We start from the raw sequence: 19629 nt of genomic DNA on the forward strand, positions 1-19629 counted from the left end.
GTGTAGCCAAACCTGACTTCTCAGGGACCAGGCACAGCTGGTGCATTAGTCTTAACGTCATTTATTGTAGTAAAACTATCTGTTTAGAGAATATTTTCATTAAAAGAACACCCTGAAGTTAATTACATATTGAGTATCTCATGTGCACCACTCCTAATACTAGTGAATCAGTTTACATAATGTAAATGTATTTCCTTAATGTTCTTTAAGAAGTAAAATCCATTGATATACAATTTGCTTGTCTTTTGATTTATTGGCTGGTGTTGTTAACTGAAAAATGGCTGACAGCTTCAAACCTAGCTTCTAGTGGTACAGTGGTAAATCTGAGTGTTTATTATTTAAAGTTCCCATAGCATCCTCTTCCTAAATGCAGACGCCTTCTGTGTGTGTGTGTGTGTTTGTACAAATAAATCCTCCCTACAAAGAACAGCAGTGCACAGTTTGTCAGGATCAGATGACAGAAAGATTCCACACCTTTTTATGTCTTCTGGGTTGGTTTCATAAAGATATTATTGCAATTTGGAGTCATAGAAGACTGGCAAGAATGGCAAGAAGAGCCTGATCTCATATTCAACAAACTAATTTGTACAGTTTATCTTTCCAACATAAGACAATTTTTTTAGTAAAACTAATGAATTTTAATGTTCTTTTCTGATTTCTTGACTAAATCTCTCCATCATCTACTGGTATTTAGAACCATATTTCATTTTATTCAGTTCAAACAGCCTTTTTTAAAAATATTGCTGTTTGTGAATAGCTGTATTAAACCTGCAACTCTGTAGTCATTTATCAGGTGGAAAGTTCTATTAAATTCCATTTACTTTTGAGTAGGCAAATATAGAATTGAATTACAAATAGCGAATTCTTCCTTGCAATATCTTGTAAAGTACTTGTATCAGAATGATTTAACCATTAGTGCCCGTAATGCAACTTTATTTTGACAGGAGATAGGAACTGAGTTGGGAATCACGTGGTCCTATAGATATTGTTAGACATTATCAGTTGTTTATGCTAGCAAAGTTGCTGGGACTTGCAGTCCAACAGGACCTAGAGGGCCACATGATTCCTGTTTCTCCATTAGACCAGTATTTCCCAAATTGTGTCGCAATACATTGCAGTGTCAGCCGAATTGTGTAGGTGTGTCATGTGAATGTAATGAGAAATCTCTGTGTCTAGCTGAAATAAGCAATATATATATATATATATAGAGAGAGAGAGAGAGAGAGAGAGAGAAAGGTTTGAATTAGATTTGTTATGTCCTTTTGCATTTTGTTCTTAGAATGTATATTTAAAAAGTGGGTCACCAAACTGAAATATTTAGAAAGCTCTGGTCTAGATCAAAGGAAGTCATAGTCTATTCTGCTTTGATCAGTCCTCACCTAGACCCAGTTCTGGGCACCACAATTCAAGAACAATGTTGACAAGCTAGTACATGTCCACCAGAGAAGGGGAACCAAAATGATTTGTTGAGTCTCCATACATTTTGTTCTTCCAATTTATGTATTTATCTGTATGTCTTATAAGAGGTTGTTTAACCTCCAGTCTGCTAGTAAATTGAACTACTATGTTGCAGAATGCTGCACATCTAAAACATGTGTCACAAACATTTTTTGGAAAGTTATGCATTGGACAGTTTAACTGCCAATAGTTCCATTTTTGTCAATTGGTTAACATGACACTGTAGCCATTTCTCTGGGGTAAGCATATTAAAACATCAGTCTTATCTTAGATTATGGACGCTACACTTCTTTTAGCAAATAATTAAATTCAGATCAGCAAGAAATCTGAAAATGCAAACTTGTATATTAAAAAGAAAGGAATACTAAATCTGTCTGTCATTATGAAGTATTTGTCTTGGATCACTTGGTGATGCTGTCTGCCATATGTGCTGATGGCTTGTGGTATATTAAGAGCTTGAGTTGTATCTGTTTAGCCTTTTTCTGATTAAATCTTCCTTGTGTGTGCTTTATCCTGTTTAGAAACCAAGTTTGTGTTTATTATTAAAATCTGACAAAATAACTTACTCTTTCAGCAGCATTTGTACTTAGAAAGTTTTCTTTCTTTTATCAGTTCTTATGGCCTTGCTGTTGATTAAATTATATACTTTTTCCAAAGAACATAGCGAACGAACTATAATAGAAACAAAAATGTCCCAGTCTAATGTAAGGTGCATGCAAAACTGATATTAACATCTAATTACTTGTGTCCTGTACTGAAAAAATAATTGGTTATTCATAAAAGATGTCCGTGTACTTTTACTTGACACCCCTAGCTCCTGATCAGCAAGTTATATCTGTGAAGAGGATTTCTTCTATGCATGCCTCTCCTTCTCATTCTTTGCAGCATGGTTTTTGTGGCTTTTTTAATGATAAGTTGTTAACTCAGGGAAAAAATAATGAATGACAGTGTTAAGACAACTGATTCTTTCTTTATAAATATCTTGACATCCCTTGGACAATACAAGATGCTGTCCCACATAGATCAGAACCAATGACAAATATTTCAGTATTCATGTCCCTCATATTTTAAAGCACTACTAAAAAGGAAGTTTAAAATGAAAGTTGTTTTTCAATAACCATTTACACATTTTGTTATTAGCTTTTTTTCAAGCAATAAAAGTTATAATTAATAAAAAATTAAAAGCAACCAAGTGTTTATGCTCTCTGGAAGACTAATCACTCTTAATTGACATAAGCTTTTGAGGATTACAAACCACTTTATGGTTTAAATACACTAATTGTGTTCCAACAAAATTACTCTGTAGCAATATTAAAATATTTAGTCTCAATGATTTTAAGTATGCACGGGAAAAGTCATAAATAAAAATAGATAGATAAATATTTGTAAATATAAATAAGAGCCAGAGATGTCCATTTTAAATTGCTTATATAGTGAAGTGCTGGTACAAAGTTTTAATGTATTTTAATGTTTAAATATTTTAAGAGCATTTTTAAATTTTATTTTTATATTTTAATATCTTTTAATATTTTAATCTGCTTTTGTATTTGACCTACTTGGGAACTGCGATTCCACTTGGGCACCTGTGCACCATTCTATGTTGTGCTAGTCATAGACCGTAATAAATCATTGATTGGTTGATTGATGTCTTCACTTTTTAATTAGCATTGTTTTATGTTTATTACTAGCTGTCTCCTGCCACGCATCGCTGTGGCCCACATGGGGGTTCTGTGTGTGTGTGTGTGTGTGGGGGGGGGGGGTTGGCCCAATTCTATCGTCGGTGGGATTCAGAATGCTCTTTGATTGTAGGTGAACTATAAATCCCAGCAACTACAACTCCTGAATGTCAAGATTCTATTTTCCCCAAACTCTATCAGTGTTCACATTTGGGCATATTGAGTATTCGTGTAGAGTTTGGTCCAGATCCATCATTGTTTGAGTCAACAGTGATCTCTGGATGTAGGTGAACTACAAATCCAAAGCCAATGGACACTGCCCACTAAACCCAGTTTTTTCTGTTGGTCATGGGAGAACTGTGTGCCAAGTTTGGTTCAATTCCATCATTGGTGGGGTTCAGAATGCTCTTTGATTGTAGGTGAACTATAAATCCCAGCAACTACAACTCCCAAATGACAAAATCAATTTTTTTTTTGAGTGAAGGACATACATTGGGTTGTTAGGGTTTAACATCTTTGCCTGCAAGAACAGGAGAAAGAGGGTGTCTTGGCTACTCACTCCTACACCAGTGAGAGAAGCAGGTCAGAGAAGGAGGCTTTAAAACTGCTGTCTCCCAGCTACTCTTTGTTTAACATCTTTGTCTGCAAGAACAGGAGAAAGAGGGTGTCTTGGCTACTCACCACTACACCAGTGAGAGAAGCAGTCAGAGAAGGAGGCTTTAAAACTGCTGTCTCCCAGCTACTCTTTGCTTAACATCTTTGCCTGCAAGAACAGGAGAAAGAGGGTGTCTTGGCCACTCACTCCTACACCAGTGAGAGAAGCAAGTCAGAGAAGGAGGCTTTAAAACTGCTGTCTCCCAGCTGCTCTTTGCTTAACATCTTTGCCTACAAGAACAGGAGAAAGAAGGTGTCTTGGCTGCTCACTCCTACACCAGTGAGAGAAGCAGGTCAGAGAAGGAGGCTTTAAAACTGCTGTCTCCCAGCTGCTCTCTGCTTAACATCTTTGCCTGCAAGAACAGGAGAAAGAGGGTTGTGTTGCTGCTCCTGTTGGGTGGCTGATCCGACTCCAGCATTTCATCTGGTGCTGCTACTGCTCCTGGCTCCAGCGTTGTGTTGCTGCTCCAAGTTGTGTTGCTGCTCCTGTTGTGTGGCTGTGAAGTCGCCCTTTGGCCTATGTTGTTGCACCCTGGAGAACTATTGTGTAGCTGCTTTTTATGAACACACTGTGTAGAGCTACTCCTTTAGGCTCGGAGCAGCCTGCTTGATTTCTATCTGTGAAGCTGCTTTTCTGGTCTGTGAAGCTGTCTATTGATACCCATTTGTGAAGCGACCCCTAACTGTGAAGCTGCGCCTTAATCTTTGTTAATATCTGTTAATAGCTGTATCCAACCGTCAGCCATCAGCTGACACCATACATCCTCGGCTTGCCAATGGTCAGTCATCCTTCCTCCATCCAATAGGAAACCTCTGCTGCTAGGGAATTAGATCTATCTGACTCTCTTATTGTTTTTCAGCATTATCTCTGCGTTTTTAAATTGGTAGTGGATTTAATAGGGTGTAGTGTAATTGTAGACTGGGGCGGTTCTGATTCATCTAACTACTGGAAGATTACCAACAGCTACAGGCTGTCTGAAGGCCATTGGTAGTGGCTAGTACCTCCCAAACTACTTTGTTTTTACAATTTGCACCTCCACTGCCCTTACCCTTTTGGTTGCAGACTCAATACTGTTAATTGCCGAACTCTTGCCAATGTTATTGCACTGTAAGTGAAGGCCTTTGTAATCCTACTCCTCCTCATGTTTCGGCGACGGACAACGGACTAGCACTTTAATTAACGGAGGAATTCCTGTGGACTGCTAATTGCAATGTTATATGTGGACCGTCGTGTTAAGCTTGCATTCACACTTTACATCACGCACTTTATAATTTTCTCCAGTAACGGTCAAATGGCTGGGGAAAATTGGAGATGGTTCTATGAATCAGAGGAGTGGAACTATAGGAACGATGAAATTGATAGTTTGCCATCGGGCCGGGTTAATGATATGCTATATAACAGTGCAATTCTAGAGTGTCATGATGTAGAGAAAGGGGGAGGTGGGGAGGGGGAGAGTTCCAGTTCTCGGGGGGCCCCCATAGAAGTTATGATGGGGAGGGGGAGATACGGGAAAGGGAGAGATAAAAAACTAATTCGGCCAATTCGTGAACAAATGCTGAGGAAAATTCCAAAATGTGCTCCTGACTTGGTAAACGTGGGTTCCAAGGTAGATGGTCCTCCGGGATTGAAGGTGGTGCTGTTGAACGCCAGATCTGTCAATGGGAAAACATCAATCATCCAGGATTTGATACTGGAGGAAAAGGCAGATCTGGCGTGCATCACGGAGACCTGGTTGGACGAGGTTGGAGGGGTGAATCTCACCCAGCTTTGCCCACCAGGTTATGCTGTGCAGCACCAACCGAGATCCGGGGGGCGGGGAGGCGGAGTTGCAATAGTCTATAAAGATTCCATCTCCTTGATCAGAGGCCCAGCCTTACAGTCGACCTTGTTTGAATGTGTCCACCTGAGGCTAGGGGACCGGGACAGAATAGGGCTGTTGTTGGTGTACCGACCACCCCGCTGCACCACGGCCGCCCTACCTGAGCTTGCAGAGTTGGTCTCGGGCCTGGCATTGGAGTCCCGGCGGCTTGTAGTGCTGGGGGACTTCAATGTCCATGCAGAGACCACTCTTTCAGGAGCGGCTCAGGACTTCATGGCTTCCATGGCAACTATGGGGCTGTCCCAATTAATATCTGGCCCTACCCACTGTGCTGGACACACACTTGACTTGGTCTTCTGTCAGGGCTGGGAAGAAGGTGGCGGTGTGGAGGAGTTATCAATCTCCCCTTTGCCATGGACTGACCACCACCTGATCAAGTTTAGACTTGCTGCAACTTCTAACCTCCGCAGGGGTGGTGGACCCATTAAGATGGTCCGCCCCAGGAGGCTTATGGATCCAGAAGGACTCCTGATGGCTCTTGGGGATGTTTCCACTGCCTTGGATGGTGATTCTGTCGATGCCCTGGTCACTCACTGGAATAGGGAGTTGACTAGGGCAATAGACACGATTGCTCCGGAGCGCCCCCTCTTAAGTCGCCGAGCGAAACCGGCCCCTTGGTTCAACGAGGAGCTGGTGGAGCTAAAGCGAACAAAGAGGTGGCTAGAGAGCGTGTGGAGGAAACAGCCCAGCGAGTCAAACCGAACACGCCTACGCCTCTATCTAAGGGCGTATGGCGCGGCAATAGAGGCCGCGCAAAATGCTTTCTACTCGGCCAATATTGCGTCCGCAAGGAACCGTCCGGCAGAGCTGTTCCGAGTAGTCAGAGGGTTGTTGAATCCCACCTTGAGTGGGTCCCCTGACGACTCGACAGCGCGCTGTGAAGCATTTGCTCAGTACTTTGCGGACAAAGTCGCTTTGATCCGCGCGGGCTTTGACACCACATTAACTGCGGTCTCTGAGGATGTAACTCAAGCATCTGCTTGTCCAGTTTTGTTGGATTCGTTTCGATCTGTTCAACTCGACGAGGTCATCAGGGTTCTGGGAGAGGCGAGGCCCACCACATGCATCCTAGACCCCTGCCCTTCCTGGCTGGTAAAAGAAGCCAGAGGGGGTTTGGCAGAGTGGGTAAAGGTGGTGGTTAATGCCTCCCTTCGGGAAGGCAAGATTCCAGCCAGCTTAAAACAAGCTGTCATCAAACCGCTGTTGAAAAAACCATCACTAGACCCCACTCAATTCGTCAACTTTCGGCCAGTCTCCAATCTCCCCTACTTGGGCAAAGTCCTGGAACGTGTGGTGGCCTCGCAACTCCAGGAATTCCTGGTGGACACGGACTATCTAGATCCGTCACAGTCTGGCTTTAGGCCGGGACATGGTACTGAGACAGCCTTGGTCGCCTTAGTTGATGATCTGCGCCGGGAACTGGACAGGGGGAGTGTGTCCCTGTTAGTTCTGCTGGACCTTTCTTCGGCCTTCGATACCGTCGACCACGGTATCCTTCTGGGACGCCTCGCGGGAATGGGTCTCGGGGGTACTGCCTTGCAGTGGCTCCGGTCCTTTCTCGAGGGTCGCTCCCAGAAGGTGTCACTAGGGGACTCCTGCTCGACTCCTCGGCCATTGTACTGTGGAGTCCCGCAGGGCTCAATACTGTCCCCTATGTTGTTTAACATATACATGAAGCCGTTGGGAGAGATCATCCGGAGTTTTGGGGTGCGATGTCATCTGTACGCAGATGATGTCCAACTCTATCACTCATTTCCACCTGCCACTAAGGAGGCTGTTCAGGTCATGAACCGGTGCTTGGCCGCTGTCACGGACTGGATGAGGGACAACAGATTGAAACTAAATCCAGACAAGACAGAGGTACTCCTGGTCAGTCGTAAGACCGAACAGGGTACGGGGTTACAGCCTGTGTTGGACGGGGTCACACTCCCCCTAAAAGCACAGGTACGCAGTCTGGGAGTTCTCCTGGATTCATCGCTGAGCCTGGAACCCCAGGTTTCAGCGGTGGTCAGGGGAGCATTCGCACAATTAAAACTTGTGCGCCAGCTGCGTCCGTACCTTGGGAGGGCTGACTTGGCCACGGTAGTACACGCTTTGGTTACATCCCGCTTAGATTACTGCAACGCTCTCTACGTGGGGTTGCCTCTGAAGACTGCCCGGAAGCTGCAGCAAGTACAACGCGCGGCAGCCAGATTACTAACGGGTGCGGGATACAGGGAGCACACCACTCCGCTGTTACTCGAACTCCACTGGCTGCCGATTAGCTTCCGAGCACAATTCAAAGTGCTGGTGTTAACCTATAAAGCCCTAAACGACTCCGGCCCTGTTTACCTCTCCGAACGTATTCTCCCCTACGAACCATCAAGACCACTAAGATCGTCTGGAGGGGCCCTGCTCTCGGTCCCTCCGCCTGCACAAGCACGGCTGGTGGGGACGAGGGACAGGGCCTTCTCAATGGTGGCCCCTCGACTTTGGAACTCCCTGCCATTAGAGATTAGAACTGCCCCCTCCCTCATGACGTTCAGGAAACTAACAAAGACCTGGTTGTGGAACGTGGCATTTGACAACTGATTTAATTCTTTGCCCACATGAAAGGAGGATGATGAATGTGATTGTGATGGTGTTGGACGATTTGGCTCTTTTAACTAGGATGTTAATATTTTAATGTGTATGGTGCTGATATTTTAATCGTGTAATGAAGTGGCATTGTGTTGTTATTGTATATTTTTTGTATGTTAACACATGTTGTGAACCGGTCCGAATCCCTCTTTGAAGGTGAGAGGGTCGGTATATAAAACCTCGAAATAAATAAATAAATAAATTAGGTATCTTGTGTCCAAATTTGGTGTCAATCGGTCCAGTGGTTTTTGATTTCTGTTAATCCCACAAACGAACATTACATTTTTATTTATATAGATTATCTGCCTATATCAGGAGAAAGTGGAATAAAAAAAACCACATATTTAGTTTGGGATGGGTCACATCAAATCCATAGTATCTGGATCTCATTGCAGTCTGTCCTCAAACACAATTGAGAGGATCACTGTGATGTAATCTCTATGTGTGTTAGCTATCTCAGTTTAGTAAGGGTCACAAAAAGCAGCACTCAATTACATTGCATCCTCGACTCCAATGCAGTACGCTCTCTTTCTCAGAATCAATACATTCTTTTTGAATGACTAGGAATGTGCTAATGAATAAACAGCTGTAGTTGTGGTTATAAAATTGATTTTTTTTTCTAGGATGAATGGAAAATTCCTAAAAAGTTTGTCCTCGTATCTTAATTTGCCTGTATTAGAATGTATAGGCTCACTGGAGGCCACATGCAACTTACGTGGGAAACCAGTTGCTGATAGAACCTAGTCTTTGGATTAACAGAATTTCATCCCATCATTTCTCATTCACATTTTAGTAACACATTAGCCGTCCCCTGCCACACGTTGCTGTGGCCCAGTCTGGTGATCTGGAAAATAAAGTAATGAGAAAGTGTTGGTTTCTAATATATGTAATTTCTTTATGCTTGTGGGTAAACAGTATTTCTTGTTGTTTATTTGTCAGTGTTGATGTGGAGATTGTCTGGTTTGCCTACTCTGGAACATGCAACATATAATTGTCCTTCATTAGGAGTCCCTTTCATATCTAGGATACTATATCTGTGTGTGTGTGAATCATATATATCTATCTATATCTATGGCTGGATGGCTCTTTGTCAGGAGGGCTTTGATTATGTTTTCTTGTCCTGGTGAAGGGAGTTGGACTGGATGGCCTTAAGTATTTTCTGTTCATCATGGGGGTTCTGTGTGGGATGTGTGCCCCAATTCTGTTGATGGTGGCAGGCCCGTAGCCAGGATTTCGTTTGGGGGGGGGGGCTGAATTTTTTTCAGGGGGATTTGGGGGGGCTGAGTTTCGGGGGGGGGCTGAGTCTGAGTTAAAGAGGGTCTACCCTAGCAAACCTTTTGTATAATTACCCCAATACCCCCATGCATATGGGATATATTGAGTATGGTGATCAAACCATGATATGACTAAACATAACAGTTTAAATAATGCACCAGTAAGGCCTTTTCGCGAACCACCATGAGAATTTGGGGGGGGGGGGCTGAAGCCCCTCAGCCCCCCCCCCCCCGGCGACATGCCTGGTTGGTGGGGTTCAGCATGCTCTTTGATTGTAGGTGAACTATAAATCCCAGCAACTACAACTCCCAAATGTCAAGGTCTATTTTCCCCAAACTTTATCTGTGTTTGTATTTGGGCATATGGAATATTCGTGCCAAGTTTGGTCCAGATCCATCATTGTTTGAGTCCATAGTGTTCTCTGGATGTAGGTGAGCTACAACTCTCAGATTCAAGGTCAATAGCCACCAAACCCTTCCTTGTTTTCTGTTGGTCATGGGAGTCCTGTGTGCCACGTTTGGTTCAATTCCATCCTTGGTGGAGTTCAGAATGCTCTTTGATTGTAGGTGAACTATAAATCCCAGCAACTACAACTCCCAAATGACAAAAATCAAAAATTTTGATTGAAGGACATACATTGGGTTGTTAGGTGTCTTGTGTCCAAAATTGGTGTCAATTCGTCCAGTGGTTTTTGAGTTATGTTAATTCCACAAACGAACATTACATTTTTATTTATATAGATATAATAAAATTCAACTCATCCATATGACTGGAGGTTTCAGGCAACCACCTCTATTATGCACTGTATATGTCCTGTGCTGAAGTGTCTGTCTTGCAAGAGATATTGACCTATATGTTTTTGCAACTTTAATTATGTAGTCACAGATGAGGGTTGCATCTCTCAGTGAACCAGTCTATAATATTCTTATACTTAGTGACAAGTTGCATAGGTCAAGATTTAATTCTTGAGTAGACAAAGTAACTATCAGGTGAACACTGTCGTGGAAGGATGCAAAAAGTTGTCCATTGAAATTTTCTTTTTACACAAAAGTCTAAGAAACTCAGTGGATGGAATACTTCCTGCATAGTATCATCATTTAAGAAAAACAACCTGAAAGAGCATGCATTATTTAGTGGTGAAGAAGGAGAGCAGACATTTAAAAGGTTGTATTTAAAGTTTATATAGCTTTTGAGTTTAGGGTTACAAACTAGACATCCCCTGTGAAATTTCCCTTCTGTTCAGGAAACATCTCCAAGGATCAAATGTCAGCCCCAACTGCTTATTGGAAACCGAAAACATTATGATGAAATGTATGCAACTGCCTTAGGCAGAGTAAGACATCTCACTCATTCAGGACCTTTATGGTTTACCGACCTCCATACATAGAGCAATGTGTTGTATGTTCTTTAATAAACTCCTTTTGTCGGTCAGCTGTATTTGTCACTTCCCTCTCTCACACTTGTAAGGTCAGATCATAGATGTTAGGCTGTGTTTCATTGAATCTACTAGAGTATGTAATGATTCTCATTCTAGGTTGTTGTAGGGTTTTTTGGGCTATATGTTCTAGAGGCATTTTCTCCTGACATTTCACCTGCATCTATGGCAAGCACCCTCAGAGGTAGTGAGGTCTGTTGGAACTAGGAAAATGGGTTTATATATCTGTGGTATGACCATGGTGGGACAAAGAACTCTTGTCTGTTGGAGCTAGGTGTGAATGTTTCAACTGACCACCTTGATTAGCATTTGATGGCCTGGCAGTTATTAGTGCCTGGGGAAATGTTTTGTTGAGAGGTGATTAGATGTCCTTGATTGTTTCCTCTCTGTTGTTTTGCTGTTGTAATTTTAGAGTTTTTTTTAATACTGGTAGCCAGATTTTGTTCATTTTCTTTTTTTATATATAATAATTTTTATTATTTTATCATGATTTAATACATTTGTTATACATTTGTTTTACAGCAGATACATATTATTCAATACAAACTAACATACTTTTGGCATCTGGTGTTATTTTTCTGCTTATACATATTTTCTATCCCTCACCACTGTGCTCCCCTCCCCCCCTCCCAAGCCACAGCTATTACATATCATCTGTCCAAAATTTCAATTCTTCTTGTGGAGGTAACTTTTTCCTTCTTTATTTTTTAATCCTTTTTCATCAAAATCACTTTGTTTCCATATACCTCTTTTAACTTTTAATATACATGTCAGCTTATCATTTATTGCCAGTTTCCATACTTCCTTATACCACACCTCTATTTGTATATTTATTTCTTTTTTCCAGTTCCATGCTATAAGCAGTCTTGCTATTGTTAATAAATTTGTTATCGCTTCCTTATCCTCTTTTTTCAATTGTTTATTGTTATATAATGATAATAAAGCTATACTAGGACTTCTTTCTATTTTAATACTCATTATATCTTCTATTTCTCTAAATACTTTCCCCAAAAAATTGTTTACATATTTACATTGCCACCACATATGTATATATGTTCCTGGTTCTTGACATCCTCTCCAACAATTTTTTGAATAGATTTTGTTCATTTTCATGATTTCCTCCTTTCTGTTGAAATTGTCCACATGCTTGTGGATTTCAATGGCTTCTCTGTGTAGTCTGACATGGTGGTTGTGAGAGTGATCCAGCATTTCTGTGTTCTCAAAATGCTGTGTCCAGGTTGGTTCATCAGGTGCTCTGCTATGGCTGACTACTCTGGTTGAAGTAGTCTGCAGTGCCTTTCATGTTCCTTGATTCGTGTTTGGGCAATGCTGCGTTTGGTGGTCCCTATGTAGACCTGTCCACAGCTGCATGGTATATGGTAGACTCCTGCAGAGGTGAGAGGATCCCTCTTGTCCTTTTCTGAACGTAGCATTTGTTGGATTTTCTTGGTGGGTGTGTAGATAGTTTGTATGTTGTGTTTCCTCATCAGCTTCCCTATGCAGTCAGTGGTTCCCTTGATGTATGGCAAGAACTCTTCTCTGGGTGGATCTTTGTCCTTACTCATGTGGCTTGTTCTCGGTCTTGCAGCTCTTCTGACGTCTGAGGTGGAGTATCCATTGGCCTGGAGAGCCCAGTTGAGGTGGTTCAGTTCATCTTGGAGGAGGTGGGGTTCGCAGATTCTTTTTGCACGGTCTGCCAAGGCTTCGATTGTGCTTCTTTTTTGACTTGGGTGATGTTTGGAGTTTTTATGTAGATATCTATCTGTGTATGTGGGTTTTCTGTAAATGGTGTGACCCAATTGTTGATCTTGTTTACGGATCAACATTTTCCTAATTCCAACAGACCTCACTACCTCTGAGGATGCTTGCCATAGATGCAGGCGAAACGTCAGGAGAGAATGGCTCTAGAACATGGCCATATAGCCTGAAAAAACCTAAGACAACCCAGTGAATCCGGCCATGAAAGCCTTCGACAATACATTCTCAATCTAGTTTTCTGTATCTTAAAAATTGGTGCAATTTAAGAGTCAATCGTGTCAAATGTAGAAAATTTGCATTGTGCCATTTTTTCTGTAAGGCAACATACACCAGCAAGAAGTGAAAGACAACAGCTGAAAATACAAGGTTAAAAAAAAGAGAAATATAGTACAGTTATAGGACAGTTACTAAGATAAAGGGAGTTTAGTGACCAATTTTAAGTTAAAGTAATCATGGTTCTGTGTGCCTTCAAGTCATATCTGACCTATGGTGACCTAAGGTGAACCTATCATGAGGTTTTCTTAGCAAGATTTATTCAGATGGGCTTTGCCTTTGCCTTCCTCTGAGGCTGTGTGACTGATTAGCCCAAAATCCCCCAGTGGGTTTCCTTGGTTAATCAGGGATTCAAACCCTGTGATTTCCAGAGTCATATTCTGATACTCAAACCATAAAAGCATGGAATCTACACATTTATACAGCAATTGTGATTGATCTTGATTTTAATTCTACACATTTTAATTCTACATATAAGACTGCAATTTGAGTTTGAGACTCTGAGTGGGAAATATATGTTCTAAATCTGTCACATGCATGACTAAAACATGAGACTGCTTTCAGCACTGATGAGACTCTGGTCCTATCCCGTTGCCAGAGAACTTACTCCCAAGAGGATACACACAGCAAGAGCAGTGCATTGCCACCAGCTTTATTCATAGTTCATAGTAGGGGATTTAGCACAGCTAATTAATTCTACAAGATGCTGGAAGCAGAATTTAAATTATTATTCTTCGTGATATTTACCACAAAGCCATTATCCCAGTGGCATCTGCGCTAGCAAGCGTATTTATTGAGAAGTCAGTCACATTTGGTTTGAAACAATGTATTTAGAAGTATAGCTTAGTAAGCAAAGTTTGATGTAGTTTAAAGTAAAATCCAGCCCCTCTCAGCATTATTTGGAAAAAATAAATCTCTACTAATGTTATGTTTCCTCCTAATTGGTGCCTTTACTGAAACCAAATCTTTAAATACAGTCATGATTTCCTGTTTCCTCCCAGCAACTTGATCTTTTAATTACCGTATATATCCGAGTATAAGCTGATCCGAATACAAGCCGAATAACCACAAAAAACTGGGAAAACTTATTGACTCAAGTAAAAGCCAAGGGTGAGAAATGCAGCAACTACTGGTAAATTTCAAAATGAAAATAGATAACAATTTATTTATTTATCATGTCAGGAGCAGGCCAAACAGTTGCATTGCCTTTTTAACTAACAAACAAAACACAAAGTTTGCAAGCTTGGTAGTTGATTAAATGTCCATTGATCAGTAGCTGGCCACTTGGAGTGCTTCTGGTGTTGCTGCAAGAAGGCCCTCCATTGTGCATGTGGCAGGGCTCAGGTTGCATTGCAGCAGGTGGTCTGTATTTATTTATTTATGTATTTATTTCACAGTTTTCTATACCGAGCTTCTCAACCTCATTGAGGGACTCAGCCCGGTTTCCAGCCATAAAAACATATACACTCATTAAAATATCATATATCACAATTGCAAAAACAACTTTAAAAACACTATATATAAAACTACAGTGGTCAGTCGTCCTATTAAGATGGATCTACATCAACTTCCATCCAGGGTCCTCATTCATCGAAGGCCTGACTCCACAGCCACGTCTTCACCCGTTTCCTAAATGTTAGGATGGATGGGGCGGTTCTGGCCTCCAGAGGGAGAGAGTTCCAGAGTCGCGGGGCCACCACCGAGAAGGCCCTGTCCCTCGTTCCCCACCAGGCGTGCTTGCGAGGCCGGTGGGACCGAGAGCAGGGCCTCTCCAGTTGATCTTAATAATCTTGATGGTTCGTAGGGGAGAATACGTTCGGAGAGAAGTAGTTTGCTCTTCTTCACACTCGCATGTCGTGGATTCCACTTTGTAGCCCCATTTCTTAAGGTTGGCTCTGCATCTCGTGGTGCCAGAGCGCAGTCTGTTCAGCGTCTTCCAAGTCGCCCAGTTTTCTGTGTGCCCAGGGGGGAGTCTCTCATTTGGTATCAGCCATTGATTGAGGTTCTGGGTTTGAACCTGCCACTTTTGGACTCTCGCTTGCTGAGGTGTTCCAGCAAGTGTCTCTGTAGATATTAGAAAACTATTTCTTGATTTAAGTCATTGACATGCTGGCTGATACCCAAACAGGGGATGTGCTGGAGATATCACTGCCTTGGTCCTTTCACTATTGGCTGCTACTTCCTGGCAGATATCAGGTGGTGCAATGCCGGCTAAACAGTGTAATTCCTCCAGTGGTGTAGGGTGCAGACACCCCGTGATAATGTGGCATGTTTCATTAAGAGCCACATCCACTGTTTTAGCGTGGTGAGATGTGTTCCACACTGGGCATGCATACTCAGCAGAGTAGCATAGCGCAAGGGCAGATGTCTTCACTGTGTCTGGTTGTGATCCCGAGGTTGTGCCAGTCAGCTTTCGTATGATATTATTTCTCGCGCCCACTTAATTAATTGAGGCATCTGTAGGTTAAATGTTTTTGAATATTTACATAAAACTACAGTTTAAGATAAGATTGTCCAACTCTGATTAAATCATTGCTCTAATCTTCCTCAATGTAAATGTGCTTATGTATCCTTCCAATTGTCACCATAGTTTATTTTAACTATACATTTTGGGGAAAATGTTGTGTGTATATGAATAAGGAAAAGTGGGAAAGACTGGCGCCAAGAGAGGAGGAGAGGAAGGCAGGTGCTGTGTGAGAAAGGAGGAGAGGAATGTGTGTGTTGCATGACAGAGGAAGGAGAGCTTGGTTGATGTGCGGAGAGGTGAGGGTCCTGGCAGGAAGGTGTAGAGTGGAAAGAAGCCCTTTTTTTCAGCCCATGCCTTCCCGCTAGGACCCTCACCTGAGTATAAGCCGGGGGGGGGGGGGCTTTTTCAGCCTAAAAAGGGGCTGAAAGACTGGGCTTATACTCAAGTATATACAGTACTTTTATTCTCCTTAGATTCAGAGTACTACCACCATTTTTCTACATTTAAAAAATGTGGTTCATTGAAATGAGATTTTACAAAGGACAAAACCAATCCATTGCAATATACAATTGTTCACTACCCTGAGTTTGCAAGGTGGTATGTGCAAACCAATATTACCACCCAATACAAAAGGTTTTGTAGCTAGTTAATATTCTGTAGAATTGAACCACTGCATCTGAAATCTGGCAGGATGAGTTGGTTTATGTGGAGGAGATCATACAATTAATACCATACAGCATTATGTTCAATTACAAGATTCCACTGTATTATTGCTAACAAGAATGATAACAATGTGAAGTTACAAAAGATACATTATTTTATATTCTAATGTTCATTAGCAATGTGTTTATTGAGGTAGCCATGCAATCTATATAAATAAACATGTAATGGCCGTTTGTGGGATTAACATAATTCAAAAACCACTGGTCGAATTGACACCAAATTTGAACACAATACACCTATCAGGCCAATGAGTGACCATCAACCATAAAAACACTGAATAACACAGTGGAAGAGACTTAAAAAGCCAAAAAATAAAATTTGCATTACAATGCATACACAAAACCACATATATCCACATATACACAAATATACACACACACATATACATACACAAAACACATATACACAGACTGGGCCACAGCAACACGTGGCAGGGGATGGCTAGTTTTAAATAAAATAACTTTCCAACCATGGAGAGAATAAACAAACAAGCTTTGAAGTGGAATAGTTCTGTGGATGCCCAAGATGGAATCTCCATTCTTAGCATACCACAGTCATTTGATCTTGCTATCTCTTTACATGCATGTACTCTATTGGGCGATTCCCCTGTGGGTGACAATCTAGATAAAATTCATAATATTATTGTCCTATGAACACGCTTGGAAACATATCACACAAGAGTCATGTACTTGTCACATATTATTGCCATGTTTGAAGTTACATACATTATTAGAACTCACAAATACATATATCTCTATGTACATGGAATGGGAATTGGTTGTGGATACATCTTTATATGAAAATGTTGTTATGGTAGGACCAGTTTGGATTTTCACCTACAGAGGTGGGGAGCTCTTTAAAGAGGGACGTCAGTTGAAATTACAATTAAGTAAGTGACTTGAAAGCTTAATTAAAGAGTACAAATGGCTTAGTTTGAATTACAGATATACAGTAGATAGATAGATTACTTCAATATATATGCAATATGTATTATGCTAGTTCTTATCTTTCCAAATAAAAGTACACACATCAAATGGATTTTGACTTGTATTCCATGCTTTAGACAAGTGCAAAAAAGAATAGCAGCTACAAGTCTAAAAGATTAACTATATCACAATTGCTCCTCTCTCTGCCAATTTCTGTGGGAAGTCAAATAGAAATGTCTGGGATACAACTTCTAGAAAAACTCACTTTGGAGGATTTCCTGAGTAAATCATTGTTTGTTTCATAAAAACATGGTAGCCACTGAACATACTCTTGTTGTCTTCTGTAGTACAGACAATATTGCTTGGTCATAAGATTTTTGAGTTTGCAGTGGAACATAAGGAATCAGCAAATGCTATAGTCTGTATTTCCAAGTTTTGAGAATTTACATTTAGGGCCTATCTACATGACCTGGACTTCTTGACGCACGAGGCCCATTTGCTTTAATGCAGTCTTGTCCTTTATTTTAAAAAGTCACAGGATGCTGTAGCGCAGGCATCATCAGACTGCAGCCCTCCATCTAATTGGATCTCCGGCTCCCAGAATTCCTGATCATTGAACAACTAGACAGGTCTTCTGGGAGTTGGACTTCCATTGACTCATGGTTTTTGGGATCAACTCAGGATTTGGAGGTCAATTTTTTGACAAAGTTTTAAAAACATACATGAGAAAATACAGTAGGCATAGAATTCAGGTATCACTTTGCAAGACTGGTTTCATTTTAATCATACTGATAATTAATTATAGTAATGGTGTTGATCACACTGGCAACGAAGAGTGTGATCAGCACCATTACTATAGTTAAAGCAATGGTATTCCCCATAGTCACTTACTGATGTGAGAGCTGGACCATAGGGAAGGCTGAGCGAAGGAAGATAGATACTTTTGAATTGTGGTGTTGGACGAAAGTTCTGAGAGTGCCTTGGACCACGAGAAGGTCCAACCAGTCCATACTTCAGGAAATAAAGCCCAACTGCTCATTGGAGGGAAGGATATTAGAGGCCAAGATGAGGTATTTTGGCCACGTTATGAGAAGAAAGGAAAGCTTAGAGAAGACAGTGATGCTGGGGAAAATGGAAGGAAAAAGGAAGAGGGGCCGACCAAGGGCAAGATGGATGGCATCCTTGAAGTGACTGGATTGACCTTGAAGGAGCTGGGGGTGGTGACGGCCGACAGGGAGTTCTGGCGTGGGATGGTCCATGAGGTCACGAAGAGTTGGAAACGACTGAACGAATGAACAACAAGAACAACAACGGTGCTGATAATTCATGAGAAAAAAATAACAGTGATATTTGGGTTTGATTATGGCATACAGGAGACAATATATCAACTTTCTGGACAACCAGGTGCTCTCCTTCAAAGCATATTGATGCTCCTTCCAAAAGTACCAAAAGTACAATTATTTAAATCTTGGGTTGTTGTAGGTTTTTCTGGTTATATGGCCATGTTCTAGAGGCATTTTCTCCTGACGTTTCGCCTGCATCTATGGCAAGCATCCTCAGAGGTAGTGAGGATCTTGTTAAATCTTGTTTATGCTACTGATATCTTGGAATGTGAAAATCTGTCATATTTATTTTTGTTGCATTCCTCTGCATACTCATGCTGGCCTAGTTTTGTATCAGTATATTACAAGATGTTTTTTGTCCTTTCCACATAGTCATTAGATTACTGTGATGTACTGCACATGTTTCCCAATTTTAAAAAATATTTTCTCATTGATCAATTATATTTGTTTATGTTTTTCAGATATATGAAATTTTAATGCATGCAGATGATTATCTGCAAGTCTCTTCTTTGCCAAATATGTCGTAAGCCTTGGAAATGTGTAGACTTCCAAAAATAAAGAGCTTCATCCCCTTGCCAATGCATAGTGGGTATTTTTCTTAGGGAAATGTGGACACAGTAAATTTCTTCCCATGCATATACTGATTGTTTTTGAAAACTGGGACATCATTAATGAAAGCATTACATTCTATTGATATTCATAGTCCTCTATATGAAGGCAAAGAGACACCTATGGATATAGTTGCACAATTGGGCTGAATTGGGCTGTGTACGGCTTGATGCTTCAGTACACCAACAAGTTATAGCATGTTTAAATTAAACAAACTGGAAAATCCATTTGTCAGTGTCTATGTATTGACACAAAGTAGACCCAGTTTTCTTTGCTTTCCAGTCTAGCACAATGACGGCAGAAGAAACAGTGAATGTGAAAGAAGCTGAAATAGTGAAATTAATACTGGATTTCCTAAACTCCAGAAAACTTCATATCAGTATGCTGGCTCTGGAGAAAGAAAGTGGAGTAATCAATGGATTATTTTCAGATGATATGCTTTTCTTAAGGTAAGAACTATTATCATAACATTAAGGATACTTCAAAGCAAGCCAAAACATTATTGATTCAAAACTGTATATTTTTATCCTTCT

At 41.2% G+C, this 19629-nt stretch overlaps 1 protein-coding gene across 3 annotated transcripts in view; it reads left to right on the top strand.

Moving 5' to 3' along the window:
• The window catches only part of WDR47 (WD repeat domain 47), a 70769-nt gene that overhangs the window by 6034 nt on the left and 45106 nt on the right, over positions 1–19629 (top strand). For all 3 annotated transcript variants that reach the window (XM_060774581.2, XM_060774580.2, XM_067467573.1), the window contains one exon: positions 19379–19545. In XM_060774581.2, the coding sequence (XP_060630564.2) occupies positions 19388–19545 (158 nt within the window). In that variant the 5' untranslated portion in view covers positions 19379–19387. Of the gene's footprint in view, positions 1–19378; positions 19546–19629 lie in introns of those variants that run through there.

The sequence above is a fragment of the Anolis sagrei genome, chromosome 4 (genome assembly GCF_037176765.1).
Source record: "Anolis sagrei isolate rAnoSag1 chromosome 4, rAnoSag1.mat, whole genome shotgun sequence".
Lineage (NCBI taxonomy): Eukaryota > Metazoa > Chordata > Lepidosauria > Squamata > Dactyloidae > Anolis > Anolis sagrei.